Here is a 22,156-nt window from a genome sequence, read left to right as displayed (position 1 = left end):
GTGCTTTGGTGTTCGAAAAACAAAGAACCGATTTAAAACTAGGCTCTGGCTCCGAACCAGCACCTGCTCTGCCTTGGTGGAAAAGGGGTATGAGAGGAAACAGGACACGGTGGGAACTGCGGAAGTAACGGCTGTAAACCCCTGACTCCCTGCTGGGAGGAGGAACCCTTTCTATAGCCTCCTTTCGCAGAAGAGTCTGTACTTCTTACTCCATAACCAGAGCCTGCTCGGGGTCCACCACCATAGGGAGGACCCCTAAAAATCTGGGCGGAAGAACCAAACTGAATTCTGTAACCCTTTCTATAGTGACCAGGTCCCAATGAGATATATTTGGCAGTAGCTTACTGTGATGGCTCAGGCCACACTGAATGACCATTTCATTTGAATGGTTCTAATTTACTTTACTTTATATGTTATTTAATTTTTGTATGCGAAATTGATATTTCGTTTGATCTAAGGGATTTTTTTTAGGTCTATTTATGAATTTCTATGTAATTATTTTGTTTCTTTAAATATAATTTACCCAAACATTGGAACTGGAGAAGCTACGTTTTCTCTTTAGCGTTTTAAACCTCAAAGAGCAACAAAGTCAATAACCATTTACCGGTATTTATAGAGTGCACGCTAGAGTAAATGAAACCATAACCAAAATATGGGTTTGACGTTTTATTTAAGTTTGTTTGAAGGTGTACATCTTACCCGTGGTTCCGCCGGGATCCATGACTGCAGCATGGAACAAAGGCTTGGAATTAAAAGAGTGCGGCCTTTCCTGGTGTTCTTTATATATTCGGTTGGAAATTATGGGAACCCAGGTGAAAAGGAAATATATTTAAAGTGTACTTATTTTGATATACTTAATGTATTTTAAGTGTATTGTATTAATTATGTATTAAATGTGTTATTTTGGAACAACTTCAAGTATACTAAATGTACTTTTATATGTATTTAAGTTCAATTTTAATGTAATAGTAATATATTTTAATATACTTAATTGTGTTAAAATGGAACTATTTTAAGTACATTTAGTGTAATTTAATAGCACTTCTTTAAATTGTACTTTTAATACATTTTAAATGTACTTTCGAAATACAACTTAAATATATTTTTAACATAATATTAATGTGTTCCCAGTATATTTTAAATATAATATCAGGTTATTAATAATGTATTAGTAGAACACTATAAGACCCACTATTAGTATATTAAAAATATATTTTTGAACAAAACCATTCAGTATGAAAAAAATATATTTTAATGTATTAAAAATACAGTTAAAAATTATAATTCAGTTAAACTGTCACGGTGTGGAAGGGAGGTTGAACCCAATTGCAGACAGTAGTCAGCAGTAGCACCTCAATGCAGTACATAAGATCCAAGGGGCGGAGTTGGATCCAGATCCAAGGGGCGGAGTTAGATCCAGATCCGATGGGCGGAGTTGGATCCAGATCCGAGGGGCGGAGTTGGATTTCCTCCCACTGCATTCTGATTGGTCGACAGGTTCCTAGCGTTTCTCACAGGTTCGCGTTTAAAGTCTGTGTAGAGAGAATGGTGTCGTCTAATTTAAGAACCTAATTTAATAACAAATGATCGTTGCGACGCAAGCGAATCAATCAAAACTAACTTTAGCTGGAAAATAATTGTATTAAAGAACCGCTATAAAGCCAAAACCATCTCCATTTCCTTAAATTATAAGTTTATCTCTGTAAAGCTGCTTTGTAACAACACTGTTAAAAGCGCTATATAAATTAAGATGATTTGACTTTTGACAGAAAAACAAACTTGCTGAAAACAAATCTTATTTAATGAAGTTTAAAAAGTTACAACATTGTAGTTTGTACATTGTGTGAATGTGATTTTTTTTTCATTTGGAAAAAGCGTTTAATTATAATCCAAAACAAAAAGATTGATTAAAAATTCTTACATTTCATCTTCCCTGAAAAGCATGTAGTTCCTTGTTACATGCAAGAATAAATATCTCTTAAAAAGAAATGTATTCTTTGATTGGCTGATCTTTTACCCCTCTCAGTAGTCCACATGCACTGATTTCAAATATTAAATCAAATATTATAATATTAATAAGTAGGCGCGTCTACTTTTGAGTAATATTAAATCAAGTTTAAATTCATGTAGAAAATATGTGTGCTTTTCCACTGATTATGCAACTGTAAGTGACTAAATTATAGCAGCACTAATTTTAAACTTATAAATGACTTCACAAGGGAATCTGACTTAATTTACATAACATAAGAGCATCTCACTTACATAAATGCATGAACAATTCATTACCAGCACAATTAAATAGGAAAAAAACACGTTTATTAACACACTAGGTAAAACAGACATTTTGAAAACAGTAGGGAAACTTTGAAGGCAAAACATAAGGAAACTACATTGGGAGCACACGCAGAAATGACACAACATTACAGGGAAACATTCACAATTAACTATTCATCCTTTCAGGTCAGCACAGATCTGGCAGAACTCGCTGCAGAAGTCTGGGTGGGTGTCTTCACATATTATTTTAAAAAGTTCCCCCTTTCTTCCTCGACCTCCATATCCTGTGGGTTAGCAAAAAAAGCAAATATTTAAATGTTCATTATTTTTTTAAATGTTTTAATTCATCATTGAAAGTAAAACACTCCATGGCAACAACTAACAATGCATACCTGGAGTGCAGTGTTTGCCTAACCTGGCTAGTGGGTAGCGTGGCTAACCTGGCTAACTAGATACCTGACAGACAACACCACATGTTAGCTTACCCTATAAACATATGAACATACCAACAGTATTATCCAAAGCTAATTAGTTTAGCTAAATAGATAGGCCACACGTGCGTGCTAACGTTAACGCTACAAACGACCTAACTTACCATTAATGGATGCCAGTTTAGCGGACTAGTTAAACATGCCTTGGTGTTATCAAAAAGTATGGACACTGTCAAAACTTTAACATATATTTAAGTGTGATCATTACTTAAAGACGCACACTAAATTATTAATCTATCTCGACTATATTAGTAATCAAAATGTAGACTTACATTGATGAGAGCAATCAATGGTGATCACCGATATGCTGGTTCATCTGGTGGTGGGGCTGGGGCGTGGGGGCGAAGTATATATAGTGGGAGGAGTTGGATCTGGATCCAACTCCTCCCAGTGGATTTCATGTTCTGCAGTGAGGACCTTCTCGTAGTCAGGGCAACACGATTTATTATACAAATAACAGGGAAAACAAAGCCCACGAGGGGGCAAAACAAGATATGGAGAACAAGATATGACAATGGAGACTAACTAGACTGAGACAGATAACTACAAGAAAACAAATAACTAATACTGGTAATAGCGTAACAGGACAACAGCTCTTGACAAGATACTCACAGACTGACATAGGTTTGACAAGGATTAACAATGAACCGACACAGGACAGCAAACACAAGGGGATTAAATAGGGAGACTAATGATAACAAAACAGGTGAGACAGGTAAAGCAATAATGACTAAATGAGGATAACATACAGGTGACACAGGTAAAGCAATAATGACAAAACGAGGCTAACAAGGAGGGCGGGGCTAGATGACGGGACAACAAGCACATGGCCCAACAAGGCCATGTGTTTGCACATAAAACATGGGTCTGTCATGATCCTGCCACAAGACTTAAAGAAAGACAAGGACTAGATGGCAGAATCATGACATAAACACAGTAAAAACAATATTTGTATAAAACACACAAACACTTTTTGAAAGATAGTAAACTTTAATGCACTACATTAGTACAGCAACATATGAAAATTAAACAAAATACATTAACATAAAATGCATTGATCTGCAGAAGTATTAAACAGAACAAAAAAAAAAGAACTTAAAGGAATAAGTTCAACAAAGTCAAACAAAGTGAAATACAATAGCTGCAAACAGTCCTTCATCCTTCAAGTGAATTGAAATGATTGGTCTTGGAGTTTGCCTCATTGTTGCATTTTCTTCTGATCAGTGCTCGCACCTCAGACACTGGCGTGGTCGGAAACTGTTTGATCACAGTATCTATGAAAAGGGAAAAATATTATTATTATTTTTTTAAATATTAAAGCAAAATTAACATCTGTTAAAAAAGTCACTGTTCCCTGAACTTGCACTGCGTATCTAGGCGCCCCTTTTATAGAGCTCGGGATCGTGACGTCGGCGGATCACAGTAGCGCAAGGCATTGTGGGACTTTAGGTCACGGAGATTGTGGGAGAAACGTAGAGTGGCGGTAATAATAGTATTTGCGGTAGTTGGTATATTTAGAAGTAACTTAGGCTAATTCAGTTTAAAAAAACGACAGAATGGTGAACTCATGTTGCATTATACACTGTCATAATCGTTCTCACGATCGGCGTGGAAAACGTACAACAAATGGTGTACGATTTTTCAGCTTTCCCGCTTGGAAAAAAACCAAAGGAAATCAAGTCGCAGAGCTAACAAAGAGGCGTCGCATGGCATGGGTAGCAGCTGTAAGACGGACAAACATCACCTTTAGCAACATTTCCCGACACATGTTCGTGTGTTCACGGCATTTTCACACAGGTAAGTTATCATTACAACACCTTTAACTGTTATGTGGTTACCGCTAGCTGCCCATAAACACTTTTGTTTCAAAATTTTGTAGCTAACGTTATGCAGCCAGCACTCGGTTGTGCAAAGTTAGCTAGTTAAACAAGTTGCAACCCAACAACCGTACAAGGTAACGTTAGGGCTGTAAAGGCTGTAACTAGTTAAGCTTAGTTGAGTTTAATTGTATAGTTAATATGCAGCCAGCTAACTTTTAAATTTAGCTAACAGTAACGTTAGTTAAAACTAGTAACAACACAACAACCGTAACATTAACTTCAATTACGGAAGAGTACTAGATAACTTCGCAAAACTAAGTTAGCTGGCTGCATAGCTATAAAATTAAGCTATAAAGGAAGGGGTCTCTATAACGTATGTAACTGTTACATTATGTATCTGTAACCGTTCATCCGATCAACTTTACACTTGAGTGTGAAGTTATTTGGATGAGCAGGTATCCAGACAACTGCAAGCACAGACTAATAAATCCTGTTTTGTTTTATCAGGCAAACCAGCCTATGAAATGCTGGAGTGTCATCCCGACTGGGTACCGTCATTACACCTTGGCCACACAGAAGTTAAAACAACACACACACAGCGTTTTAACCGGAGGACGAAGAGACAGCAAGCTGTACAGAGTTCACAGTTGGATGATGCTGCACCTCCAGATGAAGCTGCACAGAGGTCACAGTTGGATGATGCTGCACCTCCAGATGAAGCTGCACAGAGGTCACAGTTGGATGATGCTGCACCTCCAGATGAAGCTGCACAGAGGTCACAGTTGGATGATGCTGCACCTCCAGATGAAGCTGCACAGAGGTCACCGGTGGATGAAGCTGCACAGAGTTTACAAGTGGATGACACTGCACCGGAGGATAACGGAGAACAGCAGGAATGCAGTTTTTGTAGCCACAGGCGTGCTGAAATTAACCGCTTGATGGAGGAGAACAGGATACTGAAGGAAGAGCTCTCCCAAAAGAAGATGGATGAGCATTTCTTTAAAGATGATGATGTGAAGGTAAAATACTACACTGGGCTTCCATGTTTTGCTGTTTTGATGGGTGTGCTGCAGCAGCTTCTTCTTTGCCTGCCACAGACTGTCCGAAAACTTTCGCCTTTTCAGATGCTCGTCCTAACTCTGATGCGCCTGAGGCTGAATCTGCCAATCCAGCACATTGCTCACATCTTCTGCATAGACCGTAAGACTGTTTCCACCACTTTCAGAGACACTATAGCTATAATGTTTACACACCTTAGCCCTTTGGTGCACTGGCCTGAGCGACATTGCTTGCAAGGTAGCATGCCACATCAGTTTGTTGAGGCTTTCGGCAATCGTGTTTCAGTTATTGTAGACTGCTTTGAAATTTACATTGAGAGAGCATCAAATCTGAAAGCTAGAGCAGACTTTTTCTCACTACAAACACAGGCACACCCTCAAGTATCTTATTGGCATTACACCACAGGGAGCTATCTCTTTCATTTCCAAAGGGTGGGGAGGTCGTGTCAGTGACAAGCATGTGACTGAGAACAGTGGCCTTCTAAATAAATTATTACCCGGAGACTTGGTGTTGGCGGATCGGGGATTTGACATCAGGGACAGCGTCGGATTTATGTGTGCAGAAGTGAAAGTCCCTGCATTCACAAGAGGACGCTGCCAGTTGGATGCAAAAGATGTGGAGGAGACAAGGCAGATAGCTCACCTCAGGGTCCATGTGGAGAGGGTGATTGGATGTGTACGGAACAAGTACACCATACTAAGTGAGACGATACCTGTGAGCATGGTGCTCCCATGTGAAGACGAGGACATGATTTTCCTTGACAAGATTGTGTCTGTGTGCTGTGCCTTGACTAATATGTGCCCTAGTGTTGTCATGAAACCATCAAACATGCCATAAACCTTATGAGCGGCATGTTACATACCATGAGTTCATAACCTAACTTTACCTTTAAACGTCTTCATGTTTAACTGCTTCTTTTTTTCTCTCTTTTTTTTTTATTCTTTACATTGTGTCTTGTTTTTTTTATTTTTTTATTGTATTGCCTCCTTGAAATGTATTTTAACTGTTTTAATCTGTAAGGTGTCTTTAAATAAAATGTATTACAAAATGTATCACAAATAAAATGTATTATTATTATAAATGATGGAAAACTGTCAATTCTAAATCTTTTTATTTGTGTCACATAACATGAACTTAGTGCAATGCTGAGGTAAATATGGTAAGTAAATTAGTAATTATAACAGGACCTGCACAGTAACAATGTAGTGCAAATATAACAAGTACAATAAATAACAACTTGAACAGTGCAATGCTGAGGTAAATATGGTAAGTAAATTAGTAATTATAACAGGACCTGCACAGTAACAATGTAGTGCAAATATAACAAGTACAATAAATAACTGGCACTTATAACAGGACCTGCACAGTAACAATGTAGTGCAAATATAACAAGTACAATAAATAACAACTTGAACAGTGCAATGCTGAGGTAAATATGGTATGTAAATTAGTAATTATAACAGGACCTGCACAGTAACAATGTAGTGCAAATATAACAAGTACAATAAATAACAACTTGAACAGTGCAATGCTGAGGTAAATATGGTAAGTAAATTAGTAATTATAACAGGACCTGCACAGTAACAATGTAGTGCAAATATAACAAGTACAATAAATAACAACTTGAACAGTGCAATGCTGAGGTAAATATGGTAAGTAAATTAGTAATTATAACAGGACCTGCACAGTAACAATGTAGTGCAAATATAACAAGTAAAATAACTAACAGGCACATATAACAGGACCTGCACAGTAACAATGTAGTGCAAATATAACAGTATATAACAAATAACTTCAAGAACTGACAACATGTCATAATAAAAAAGGCACTATGTACAAAGTTTTCACAATCTATTGAACAAAGTGTTTGTTCAGTATTCAACACTGGAGATATAAATGCCAAAACCTGCTTGTGCTCCACTGTTTCAGTTCTGTGTGCATGAGGCACAGAGCCACGGCTCACTAGCTGAAGGGGCCTGACTGAGTCCGACACAGCTGAGGTGGAACCACTTTATTGCACAGTTTTCATTGTCGCAAGCCACCATGTCGTCCTGGTCTTCAGGGCCTCTGCAAACGCACCAGAGTTGGTTTGTCTTCTGCAGTGTCTGTGTTCTTGGCCTTTTTGTGTACGCTTGCTGTAACACGGTTAAAGGATGTGGAGTTGTGGCGGCTGCTCGGGTGTAGTGGCAAGCCACAAGCTCAGGTAGAGAAACCTTGAGGAAAAACTCCTGTGCCTTTGTCAGAAGTGTTGTCCAGAACTCCACATCTGGTGAGATCCGAACCACAGCACAGTCTCGCGGCGTCCACATAACAAAGTCACAAAACCCTGAACCGGTGACAAAGATCTGAGTTTGTACCTGGCTGTAGTACTTGTGTGTCTTCTTCAAGTTTAACTTCCCATCAATTAGCTGAAGACAAAAGTCGCTGTCATCTGTACAGGCCTGCAGGATAGAGTTGTTTTGGTGCTTATATGTGCATTTGATTTCCAAACAGCCTTTCCCACAACACGTGCAGTTAATGAGCCCATCAGGTGATGCCCCAACCTCCGGAAATGATGGATTTATGATAAACCCACATTGCTCCACTTTCAGGTTATCGTGCTGGGAAGCTGTCAGTGTGACATAGGTCTGCCTTGCTTCTTCCTCGTGGTCTATCCCCCATCTGATGGCAGCTGTGGTCTGGCAACACTGGTGGACACAACGGCATGGATGTTGGAAGCTGTTATTCTTCCTGCTCTTGATGTGTACCAGGCAGGGGATCGATGCTGCTGTCTTGTCTGAGCTTCCACCGCAACCACCTGTGCCTCTGTTACCGCTACCATGTGTGTGAGGCCCTCACAATGCTGCTGCAGGACAGACAGTTCACATCCATCCTTCCCCGGGTCACGAAGGTGCTGTAGGGACTTTGGGATTACACGTGGCTTAACAGGGTCTGCATAATTTTGGTAGTAGCCCTCCATTCCAGAAAGGCAAACAGCCTTACTGTGAGTATGCAAAATTTCAAGTAGGGGTGACAAGTTTGAAAGTGTCGTTGTGTGTCCACACGGACTTGTGCAGCCAATACGAGTCCGTATCCCTGACATCGTGCTCTCTCCGCTGATGCACTTGTCGAGCGCCCTCTTCTTAGCTGCACCAGAGGAGAAGTCAATCTTGTAGCCCACCTCTGCTTGGACCTTGTCCACACTACTCGGTATCATCCAGTAGGCTGGAACATCAGTGACTGTCTTGGTACCCCGTATCCGCACTGCTACTTCAATTTTAAACAGGAGGGCCCCGACATGTGTGCAAGACTCCGCTATGCCAGCCATGCATGTGCAGTGTGCACACTCCACTTGCCCACTGGTATTGAGGATCACCCATGGCTTGAGTGGAGGTTCATTGAGGCGTTGAGAGTGCAAAACCTAAGACATAAATAACACTGATAAGCATAAAATGAATTATATGTATGTATGTATGTATATATATATATATATTCAAATAGCCTTCACTTCCTCAAATTCATAGTCAAATCTCCAGTGTATTTTTTGTAGACATGTATTTTTGATCTCTTTATAAGTTCTTTATTTGTGTTTATATAATAAACCTGATTCTGATTTAGTACATAAACTAGTCTAGAACAGTGCAAAAACAACAACAACAGCGTTTCGCCTGGAAATTACATTTAATAAAAGTAAACAACTTAACCAAAATGTTTCCTAAGTAAAAAAAGAAAATATATAAGCGATCTCGGTTGGCGTAACCTCTTGTTGATGTTTTGAATTATTATCAAACAAAACGGAGGCTAGCTAGACCCTCCCTCCTCCTCATCCACGCAATAACCCCCCAAACCCCACCCCACATCATTCTTGTCGGTTATTGGCTGGAACAGTTTGTTATGTTTCCTGCTGCGGGTTGCTCTGTTTATTGCTCAGTTTGTTTTTGCTGCTGTTTGTGGAGCTTGGGCTCTCTGCAGAGACCGCGTTTTTTTACAGTGTGTTCAGGGGACAGGCAGCTAGCGGATAGTGAGGAGATGTTTGAGGTATGTGAAAAAAAATGTTTTGACTTAAAAAACGCGCGAGATCGCTTAGAGCACCTTTAACTTGCAGTGTTGTTGTTACGTTTAGTATGAGAGAGGTGTGTCTGGTGCGTGGTGATTACCTACCTTTGTGCGAACGACGATTTTCTGGTCGTTGAGGTTGTAAATCTCCAGGTCCTGAACCCAACCATTAGTAAACTGGTGATGGGCCTCAAGAGATTTATAATTCCGAAACTGCTCAAACGTGTATGCGCTCACACCACAAACAAGGTAAGAAAACACGTCAGGAAATGTTGTTTGAGGTAGGTTGTTCAGATCAGTCGACCACTCTTTATGTTCGTACGGATCGAGCCCGTTAATTGCCTTTATTTTGACCAAGTAGCGCTCCTTTGCTTCCTTGTTCAGTTTCTCTCGGTAGATAACCTTGAGCTTTATCTTCGCACGGTCCATGTGTGTTTGTTTACGTTTTTCTTCTTCTCTACACAATCTCGTTTGGCAAACAAAGAATTATCGCCACCAGCTGCCTCTTTGAGTTACAACAGCCGTGACCTAAAAGATGGCCGCCGCTACCCAGAATGCTTTGCGTCGTGACGTAGTTGCCCATTCTCTATACTTCTGGGTCGCACTAATAGTGTCATAGGTTGTCGCCAAATTCATTTGCCGTGATTTTATAGCTTTTTAGACACCGGTTCACATGGAGGGCATTCCCCAAAGCGTCAGGGAACAGTCGTAACCACAATTTTTTTATATGGCATGTAATGCTTAGTTCATATTTTAACAGAAGACATTCAATATAAAATGTTAATATAATGCAAAAAAGGAGTTAATAAAATATCTACATCAAATAGAACAAACATTAAGTCTTGCTGAACAACAGTGAGGTCTACATGTTATGACACTGTATCACAGAAAAAAAAAAAAAAACAGACAAGTATAATAATGTATAACAAATGCTAATCTTTATTTTTAGCATTATTATTTGTTTTAGTCAGCCCCCTTTGACTTCGAGAGCAAAAAAAAGTGATGTACAGAAACACATACGTCATGACCGAATTCAAAAATCTCCATAAATGAGGTGATATGAGATTAAACCATACTTACTACTAGAGATGCACCGATTACAATTTTATAGGCCGATTCCGATTTTTCACTAAGTTTGATCTGCCGATACCGATTTTAGCCGATTCCGATTAAATTTTCTTCTAAAATTATCATTTTTATCAAGCTCATATATTTAAGTTCAGTAATTTCACTTAAATGACAAAAAGGTAATTTTCATTGCCATTTAAGATAAATTACTGAACTTAAATATTCAAGCTTGATAAAAATGATCATTCTAGAAGAAAATTTCAGATGGCACTTAGAGGCTTAAATTGCATCTGAACTCTTCATTTATTATTATTATTTTTTTTATTAAATAAAACACCATATACTTTTACCCAAACTGAATAATTAAAACAAGTTTAAATGGGTACATTTTCTACAAATATTTGTGTGTTCATTTTCTAGCCTACTCCAGTTCTTGTTAAACACACTAGACATGCACATTCTGTCCATTTTGGGCATTTTTTGTGTGAAATCATATTTATTTTGTCCATCAAAAGTGTGTTTTCACTTTAACGCACTCCTGCTCCGCGTATTTTTTCGGGCGTGAATGTCAATCAATGAGAGCATTCACACACAAAAAATAAAACCCGCTGCTCACGCTTGCGGTGTGAAACGGCCGTAATTCACGAGGTTTCCTACATGTGCGGTCCGTGTGCATGTCTGATTGCTGATGTTGTGCGATGTTAATCATATGGCGCCCGAGGTCATGGCCGATCACGTGAAAATCTGCCAATTCCGGTCACCAGCCGATCAATCGGTGCATCACTACTTACTACTCTCTTCTTCGCTTGTCTCTGCACTCAGTTTTTCTTCTATAGCAGCTAGTCTGAAAAATAACAAATAAAAAAAAGAGAGATTTATAAATATATATATATACATACACACAAATATATAAGGCAGGCAAATTATGAAGAATGATTTGTTTTGTTTTTAAGAATGACATTATGCTGAGTACAATGTACTTGGTGGGTAATTTAATCAAAACCCTTCACAGACTCGGCAGTTTAGATACGCTCTCTTATAAGCATCCCTTTTAACAATTTAATCTTTGTACTTATTTGTAATTAGAAATATATATTAGAAAGTAATCAAAAAGGCAATAAGGTTGTCAAGCTTGAACAAATATAAACACCAATCAACACACACTACCATAATTGGCTGGTCAGCTCAAGACAAAGGTAACTATATTCATAACATGTTTTTTCAAACTTTTTAAAGATAATTTACATCATAACAATGAAGCCAAATTCTTCAGGAAATCAGAAATAAATACACAGCTTCAGCAAATAAAAATTATATTAATATAATGATGTACATATTATAATAACTAATTCATTTTTTTGAAGATGCATTGGACAATGTTTTATAGTTGTTTTAAGACAGATAAATGTCTCCACATAGATTTTAAACAGATTTATCAAAGACTTTAGACTTTGACAGTGCAGAAGTTGCTAGAATTCAGTGTCAGTATCGTGTTACAGCGGTTAATGTCAGTATCCCACGTGCAAGTCATATTAGCAAATGCATAGCAGACCTTTCCACCTAGGAAAACAACTAAACAGTGAGCTATTTATTTATGCAAACAGCAACTAAAACTTACCAGTAACTTCTGAGGCAGTATCTTCATCTCTTCGAGTCTGCTTCGACTTTGACTTGAAAATCTTGGCTCTGATTGGGCAAATTGAATGTAACTTAACTGAAAAAGACGTGATGTTACACTTTGTGCCAAAAATACGAAATGCTGTCATGATCACTCACCCTTAAGTAGTTCCAAACCATTTAAGACTTTCGTTAATCTTCGAAAGAAAAACTGACATTCATATCCCTCCGATGAACGATTCACCAGATCTGTTCACGTTTCAAAAAGTGAATCGCAAAAAACATCACCCAATCCATATCAATCGCGTGGTTTCCTCCAAGTCCTCTAAAGAAACACGATCGCTATAAATATTTTAACAGTTTAAATTTAAACGTCTAAATCTAATCACATTCAAAGACCGCATGCACAGCAACTGAAGCTCCGAGTGAGATGCATGCGAGCGCATTATCATAAGAACCAATCACAGCCGTTCAACGCCTCTGGAACCAATCAGGACTAGTCACGTGTGTTATGCGCATTGTTCAAATTTAAACAAGAACAACACCTTTTTGGAAATTAACATTTCTTTGGAAAATGTATCTATGATGCATTTCAAAAAATATGATGCTGAAATTATTGTGGGAATTTCAGTAGTACAAAATATCATGTAATAGACAACAGCCTTAAGTAGCCTTTTACAACAAACAAGTAAAAGTGAAAAAAATAATAATTTTAAGCTTATTGCAATGCTAATAGTTGACAAATGTTTCTAATACATTATAAGTTGGTATATATTGTAAATGTATTTTTTTTTTATATTAAAATGATAAAAACATAAATAATTAAACTATATTGCAGTAGGCCTAAGTGTTTATAAAGTACATACATTTTAAACACACTAAAAGCTTAATCATTTTGCTGTTCTTACACAAAGTACACATAAAATGTAGGCTACTTTAAGTAAGAGCAACATATGCATGTTTTCTTTAAATACACTAAAACTTCACTAAAAGTATGGTTGCATTTAGCATATTTCTTAAAAGTGTAACTAAGCATATATTTATTACCAAATACTTCTAGTACACTTTTAAGAAATATATTTAAAGTATGCTTGTAATTAGCATATTTATTAAAAGTATAATTAAATATATATTTATTACCAATGTACTACTAGTATACTGTTTATAAATATATTTAAAGTATGCTTGTAATTAGCATATTTATTAAAAGTATAATTAAATATATATTTATTACCAATACTACTAGTATACTGTTTAGAAATATATTTAAAGTATGCTTGTAATTAGCATATTTATTAAAAGTATACTTAAATATATATTTATTACCAATGTACTACTAGTATAATGTTTATAAATATATTTAAAGTATGCTTGTAATTAGCATATTTATTAAAAGTATACTTAAATATATATTTATTACCAATGTACTATTAGTATACTGTTTATAAATATATTTAAAGTATGCTTGTAATTAGCATATTTATTAAAAGTATAATTAAATATATATTTATTACCAATGTACTACTAGTATACTGTTTATAAATATATTTAAAGTATGTTTTTAATTAGCATATTTATTAAAAGTATACTTAAAGGTATTGCAGAGGATCTTTCCTACTTTTAGAAAAGACCCGCCCTCTCCAATTTCTATTTGCTCCCGACCGAGAGGGAACGCCTACTAGCAGTGATTTTAAATGTATTTCTCCAAATAGCATGACAAACTTTACCTGTCTAGTAGAATCTTCGCGACTGTGGCATCAGTGGGAAGCCCAACATGTGCTTTTAGCGCACGCCAGCGTGTGAACGGCCTTACGTAAAAATATCACCAGAATGATTGACACTTAGGTGGACCAATAGTATACACTACCCACCCGGAAGAAGAAAATCCTCCGCTATACCTTTAAATATATATTTATTACCAATGTACTATTAGTATACTGTTTAGAAATATATTTAAAGTATTCTTTTAATTAGCATATTTATTAAAAGTATACTTAAATATATATTTATTACCAATGTACTATTAGTATACTGTTTAGAAATATATTTAAAGTATGCTTTTAATTAGTATATTTATTAAAAGTATACTTAAATATATATTTATTACCAATGTACTACTAGTATATTTTTTATAAATATATTAAAATGCAATTCAATGTATTTTAAATGCACTTTAAATAAGCATGTTGGAAATACAAATGTATTATAAACATACTATTTGAATTTCAAAAATATTTTTAATACATTTAATACTACGTCTTTTTCACCTGGGAAATGAAAGCTTTAGCGTAAGTTTTGATGGGAAGACTCAATTGTTATCTCACTTATTACCTTCTCATCTATCCAATCACGTTCTAATATTTGAGTATAAAAGATCCATTCTTACACTCGTCTGAGTTCGCAGATGCTGACGCTTCCACTTACCACCATCCTCCCCACCACCACCAAGACGGTTCTTCCCTCCATCCTCCCCACCACCACCAGGATGGTCCCTTCCCATACTTCACGGCGGGTCATCTGCACCCCTGCCTTCATCTTCAGGCAGGAAATGCAGAATCCGTACCCTCGGATTATGGACAGGGCCTACGCCAAAGAACTTTATTGCATATATTGCTTGCTGGGCTGCATAACTGTTACAGTGTCTTTTCTCCCGAGTCTTTGTAGAATTGTACAGAAATGTAGTTTGTGGGACAATATGTGTTGGGGTTGTGTGTTAATTCGAATGTGTTTAAAGGATGTTTTTTTATGTGTATGTATGTTTAAGTGTATTTTCATTATTGCTGTAGGGTAAATGTGATTTCTATGTTCATTTGAGATGTGTGTATACTGTATATATGTTTTTCCTTTTAAGTTTGAGGAGAATTTTTGTGATACCCCTGTAATTATAAAATTAGTTTGGTCTGGTTTGTTAAAAGGGCTTCATTTTCTGTGACTGAGTTAGTTCTGGTGAGGGATCCCTGAGAAACATCTGAGACCCAAAACTCAGCAATGTGCTGATGTCCCATTTATTAGTCAGTGTTTTTTTTCCTTCTTTATTTTTTCTGCACAATGTATGGTCAGTACTTAAGTGTTGCAGGCCTCTGGTATTGGTCGAACAGCCACTTCGGAGCCCTGTAAACCGAAAACCGAACTGACTGATCTACGACCCTCGGAGGAGGATCGTTGGGAAATGCAGGCACCTCAGCGCCCTGCAGCGGCGAACCGGCAGGGAACAACCGAACTTACTGCATTACAACCCTCCTTGGAGGATCGTTCGGGAACGCTGACACCTCGGTGCCCTGAAGCGGCGAACCGGCAGGGAACAACCGAACTGGCGCCGAGGAGACACAGATTCTCGAACCCGTGTCTCCCCAGAGGGGACTGCCCTCAGAAGTCTGACAGCCTCAGCATCAGGACTTCTTCTTAGTCGAAGCCTTCTTCGAGATAACGACTGTCCTCAGATATGTCTTATCCCAAGACGACTACGGCTGAGACTACTAAAGGAACCAGCCTCTCGAGACTGGTCTCTAGTATAGCTTGAGAAACCAATTCAGCGTCCTGAAACGGATGACCGGCAGGAAAAAAACTAACCTAACTGACCCCTCTTAAACACTCCTTCTGCGAGTGGAGGGCACCGAAGGGAGATGTTCACCAAATAATAAGGTGTTATCCATTTCCCCCGGGAATTCACCATTTATTTCATCAGAATAAAAAGATCAGATGGGTACATATTTAATTTTCTCAAAACTGAAATGCAGCCAAATATCAACCAGACAAGTAGAAACGGTCTAGGTGAACGGCTGAAAATAGTGTATTAATATAGACATCTAAAAGATAAGATGAATACATATTAAATTTTCTCAAAAATCAAATGCAGCCAGATATCAACCAGACAAGTAAACACGGTCTGGATGAGAAAGCCGAATAGTATAATAATACAGACATTTACTCCTCAAAGAGATCAGATGAGTACTATATAGACTTCAAATAAGAAGAGTATTTAACATTTAATTTCATCTAAATTAAATGCAGCCAGAACAAGCAGACAAGAATATATGGTCTGAATGACAGGCTAAATTTTCATATTATAATCTCAAACAATAAAGAATACATAATTAGTTTGCAAAAAATCATAAGAGAAAGAGAGAAAAGGAAATTCCCATCTGCTCAATTCCCTGCGCATATTTATACATTGCGGACCCATTATCTGCACATTGCCTCGGCAAACGCGAGATGAGCTAGATTTTTATTGCAGATGTGCAGACCCATATTCTATATTCGTGCTGCCTCTGCAAACACGCAAACTGAGCCATTAGATTCTTAATGTAGAGATGCAGACCCATAATCTACGCACTGCCTCGGCAAACGTGAGATATGAGCCACTAGATTCTTATTGCAGACCCCGTAATCTACACGCAGCCTCAGCACACGCGAGATCCGAGATTCCCTAGTGAAAAAAAAATATGTTAAGTATACTTGAAGCCAGACTAATTATTAGTATACTTCAAGTGTATTAATGATTAGTTAACTTAAAGTGTGCTATTTTGAAACAACTAATTTTGTACTAAGTATATTTTAGTAGTAATTAAGTTGTAGTAAAGCATAACTTTAAATGTATTTAGTGTACTTTTGTGTACTAAATTGGAACAACTTTAAGTATATTTAGTATACTTTAAGTATATGCCTGTGTAAGGACTAGTTACATACTTGATTAGTGTATTAAAGTGTACTTTATTTGTGTTACAAGTACATTACAAATTAATTACAAGTGTCTTCGAAACATACAAGAAATATACCATAAATATATTAAAAATATATAATAAGTATACTTGCAGCCACACTAATTATAAGTATACTTCAAGTGTGTTAAGGATTAGTTAACTTTAAGTGTGCTATTTTGAAACAACTAATTTTGTACTAAGTATATTTTAGTTGTATTTAAATTGTAGTAAAGCATAACTTTAAGTGTATTTAGTGTACTTTTGTGTACTAAATTGGAACAACTTCAAGTATACTTAGTATACTTTAAGTATATGCCTGTGTAGGGACTAGATACATACTTGATTAGTGATAATAAAGTGTACTTTATCTGTGTTACAAGTACATTACAAAATCATTACGAGCAATATACAAGTCTATTATGTTTGAGTAAAAATTATATTCTCCGTAATACCTTTGGCTTAATCCAAATACTACAAATAGCACACTTTGTCTTCAATAACAAATGCACATTAAAAAGTGTATTTAAGCATATATTTATTACAAATGTACTTATAGTGCACTTGTAACCCATTAATAGGATAACACCATAAAATAAAAGGAGGAAAAATATCTACTTAGGGTCTGAGCTCACCAAATACTTATAATCACAACTTAAAGTATATGGAGTCCTGGGTTCGGGGTGTCACACCTTGCATTAATAAAAAAATATATTAAAAAATTATAATGTGTGACTGCACTTATTTAAACTAACTGGTGTCTAAAATCCTAACTAGACAGATAAATAAAAATAAAAATTATTGAACCAAAGGAATGAAATAAAATCAGAAATATGAATTAATGAATAATAATGAAATTAATGAATGAAACAATCAGTTCACTGAACAGTACACTGAAATCTCACTTCGCTGTTCACTTCATAGGCACGCATCACTTTGTACACATCACATGAGATATCTATACCATTCAATCAATGACAATCAAATAAAATGAAAATAAAATAATTAAATTCAACCTTGTAAGTGTGATGAAGTCTGAGTGCAATGCAATTGACTCAGTTCAGTGTGATGGACTCAGTTCAGTTCGTGCGAATATGACTCAGTTCAGTTCATTTGGATAGAAGTGTAATTGACTCAGTTAAATTTGTGTAGATGGAAATGTAATTGACTCAGTTCAATTCAGTTCGTTTGAAGGTGAATGCCTACAGACTTTGCAGGGATGAACGATGAACAAATCGAATCTTTTTCCTCGTGAAAGAGTCGCCAAGATGACTCGATTCTTCCACATAGGAATCCAGCGCGTTTCTGCCTCACTGCGCGAATCCAACACGACCACGGAGCGTTGAAACAAGCCAACTAATGCAATAAAACAGTTCAGACATCAAATCAGAAAAATATTGACGACGATGGATAAGATAAACGATAGCCACACGTGGCTCACATATCTCTCTGTTCAATGAGCTGGCGCGAATGTGACGTCAGCACCCATCACGAAATGCATATAAAACATTCATATAACTCTTAAACTTAATACATTATTCCCATAACATAAATGTGTAAACAGGTTTAACAAGTATACTAATACAGCATAAACACTTTACATGTGTTGTATTGCCCAGTTTATACTCGATTACGAACAGCATTAAAGGTGCCATGTGTAAAAATTGAGGTAAAAATATCCAAAAAATGAGCTACACGCATCAAAAGAATGAGAAGAAATAAGGGCAATGATGTCATTAAAAAAATGTCAAGTTATAGTGCTGCAGAGATATCAACCTTAATTAGCATTAGCATTACTAGCCACGGCCCGACAGGTGTCGTAATACCAGTTTCGGCACTAGGCGGTATGCGGGCAACATAACCACCAGCCAACCCTGCAATACACGAATAACTTGCACGGCTTGTGGGCGTTCTTGAACCTGATGTCAATCGTGTGGAAAGTACCATAGACAGTAGGAAAGTATAGCCCACTACTTCATTTCAATTCAGGGAAGAGAGCGGAAGGATGGCTGAAGCCTTTGGCAAGAGACCCCTACAACCACCGCACTCTGATCAAGCACAAATCAGATCAGATAAGAAAAGGACCGCTCGTCACGGTCCGGGCTCGAAAGCGCGGGGGACGGCGAGCGAACTGCAGCGCATAGCCCTGTTTTACAACGTTCAGCACCCATGCTGACACGCCCGGGATCGCTCCCCATGCTTTCGCACGCATAGCTAGGGGCAGAATGGTCTCCGTGTTCTGACCGCCGCACTGCGCGGGCTCGAGAAACTGAAACGGAGGTATCAACACGGCGCGCGCGCCCTCGTTGTCTGAAGAGTGCTGCTCGCTGACGACAGCAGCCGCTGTTTCACATTCAATGACTCGGTCGCTAAGGACGGAGAACAATTTGTGGCGCGAACAGGTCATTTGTAGCCTACTGTATCTTTCAACAGTGTTCGTGTTTTTTTTACTATAGTAGAGATGATCGGTTCACGTGCGCTGTCTGATGTTTACTGCATCACTCGACATGGAGAGGTTGGGTAAAGTAATAATTACAAGAGCTTCACGGTTATCAGATACAAGCATTCAACGGCCCTGTAGTATATATATATATATATATATAAATATAGGTTATTTGTGTTTGCGCACGTGATATCAGGAAGCAATGTAATAACGTTACCTGTGTAATACACACATGATAGCGATGCGCAAATCGAGTGTGTGTGTGTCACAAATCATTATTGTTTCTTCAACTTATTAAAATATCTTACTTTACTGCAACTATCTGTTTCTGCTTCTTTATCATATTTATAGTGTGTGATTTACAAAATACCATATCCTACATCACATATTTTGATATGTGAGGTATACTGCCCCCATCTGGTATGGAATGTGGAGTATGACTTGATTTTTTTTGCCAGACAATTACACATGGCACCTTTAACCATCCACATTTTCTTATATGAACAAACACAAACTTAAACATTATTTATGAAAATATGAAACAATTGTGACTTACCTAATGCAATAAAACAGTTCAGACATAAAATTAGAAGAATATTGACGACGATGGATAAGATAAACGATAGCCACACATGTGGCTCACATCTCTCTCTGTTCAACGAGCTGGCGCGAATGTGACGTCAGCATCCATCGACGCAATTCTTTATTAGTTTCGGCCCTCAGCAAAAACAAAATAATAAAAGAAATAAATTATAATAAAACATATGTCTGAACATTTCATGCATTAGGCAAGGAAAAATATAAAATCATACATGAAAATACATGAAAACACAGCCTCAATTAATTGGGTGGGTTACACACTTGTTAGGAATATATTAAAAGTATGCTTGTTTTCAGCATATTTCTTAAAAGTGTAATTAAGCATATTTATTACCAATGTACTTATAGTGCACTTGTTAGAAATACATTAAAAGTATGCTTGTTTTCAGCATATTTCTTAAAAGTGTAATTAAGCATATATTTATTACCAATGTACTTATAGTGCACTTGTTAGAAATACATTAAAAGTATGCTTGTTTTTAGCATATTTTTTAAAAGTGTATTTAAGCATAGATTTATTACCAATGTACTTATAGTGCACTTGTTAGAAATATATTAAAAGTATGCTTGTTTTTAGCATATTTTTTAAAAGTGTATTTAAGCATAGATTTATTACCAATGTACTTATAGTGCACTTGTTAGAAATATATTAAAAGTATGCTTGTTTTTAGCATATTTCTTAAAAGTGTATTTAAGCATAGATTTATTACCAATGTACTTATAGTGCACTTGTTAGAAATACATTAAAAGTATGCTTGTTTTTAGCATATTTTTTAAAAGTGTATTTAAGCATATATTTATTACCAATGTACTTATAGTGCACTTGTTAGAAATATGTTAAAAGTGTGCTTGCTTTTAAATATATTTTTAGAAAATATACTAAAGTACTATTATTTTAAAGTGTGTTAAAAGTTGTATTATAAAAATAGATAAAAAGCATGATGCTAATATACTTTTAATATATTTAAAGATAGTATATTTTTTTTGTGTATATTTGCAATGTACTATTGAAAAAGGGAATATATTTCAAATACAATAAAGTATACTTTTTTTTCACTAGGGTTGAGTTATGCCGAGTTCAGACTGCACGATTTTAGGCCCGATTTCCGCTCGCCGACAGGTTTTAAGAATCCGCCGACAAATGCCCGAAATCACAGGCACAGGCGAGTGACAATCACGCAGTGTGAATGAGCAAAGACGCGATCTGAGACAATTGTCAACGAGTCGCCGACGCCCGTGAGATATTTGGCATGCTAAATATCTGGACCTGTTGGCGATTCAAAATCCTGCTGTGTGAAAGTGTTCTGACTGAAAACAACATCGGCGATGACCGAGAGCCAATGAGAGAGCGAGATACAGAGCATCGGGAGTTCGGGGAGGAGTTATAGACTACATAGGGATCTATCAGTATTTTAATATGTATTTACAATTATATCAAACCGAAATAAATCACAAACATTTGCTTGACCAGCAGCAACAGCAATAAAAACTTATTTATTTACCCCAACTATCTTTGCAGAACACACCGTCCTTTCTCCCCGCGTCTCCCCAACCATTTCCTCCTGCATAATCTGTTTTTCTTTTTCTCTTTTTCGTTTCAGATCAGCACACAGACAATTTGGATGGCAAACTTCTTGCAGGCTATAATTTTTAATAACAATTCCAGTCTCACGTGAGAACTCCTGTCTCACGCACATGTGATCTTGTGTTATTTTCTTATCACTTCTCGCGTGTGTTTGTTTGTGAAACGTAGTTTGCGGACCAGACAGAAGTTGTTGGCGATTCTTTCTTTTGTAAAGTCATGCAGTGTGAAACATCCTGTCGCCGATCCATCGTGCAGTGTGAACACAGCAGCAACTGATTGATACCCCAGATAGTCGTGCAGTGTGAAAAGAACAATGACCCGACTACTTTGAAAATCGTGCAGTGTGAACTCGGCTTAACAGAATCTTTATTGCAGACCCGTAATCTACGCGCTGCCTCAGCAAACGCGAGATCCGAGCCAAACAAATCTTTATTGACTTCCCTCAGGAAGAAACCCATCAGGAGCAG

General features: G+C 37.0%; 1 protein-coding gene and 1 long non-coding RNA gene across 2 annotated transcripts; both read right to left on the bottom strand.

Moving 5' to 3' along the window:
* Positions 1-3,945: 3,945 nt before the first annotated feature.
* LOC307006155 lies at positions 3,946-12,810 on the bottom strand. The gene is made up of 3 exons (XR_013799409.1): positions 12,366-12,810; positions 11,539-11,591; positions 3,946-4,039 (listed from the first exon to the last, which is right to left on the bottom strand). It is a non-coding gene; the product is annotated as an uncharacterized lncRNA (long non-coding RNA).
* Positions 8,295-10,108, bottom strand: LOC307005669 (uncharacterized protein; the record flags this gene model as incomplete). Its single annotated transcript, XM_079626039.1, has 2 exons — positions 8,295-9,044; positions 9,785-10,108. The coding sequence occupies 2 exons, from the start codon at positions 10,106-10,108 to the stop codon at positions 8,295-8,297; spliced, it is 1,074 nt and encodes a 357-aa protein (XP_079482165.1).
* Positions 12,811-22,156: the final 9,346 nt, after the last annotated feature.

The sequence above is a fragment of the Phoxinus phoxinus genome, assembly GCF_949152265.1.
Source record: "Phoxinus phoxinus genome assembly, chromosome: 10".
Lineage (NCBI taxonomy): Eukaryota > Metazoa > Chordata > Actinopteri > Cypriniformes > Leuciscidae > Phoxinus > Phoxinus phoxinus.
The sequence above is the reverse complement of the archived record's forward strand: the minus strand, read 5'-3'. Positions and strand labels throughout refer to the sequence as shown.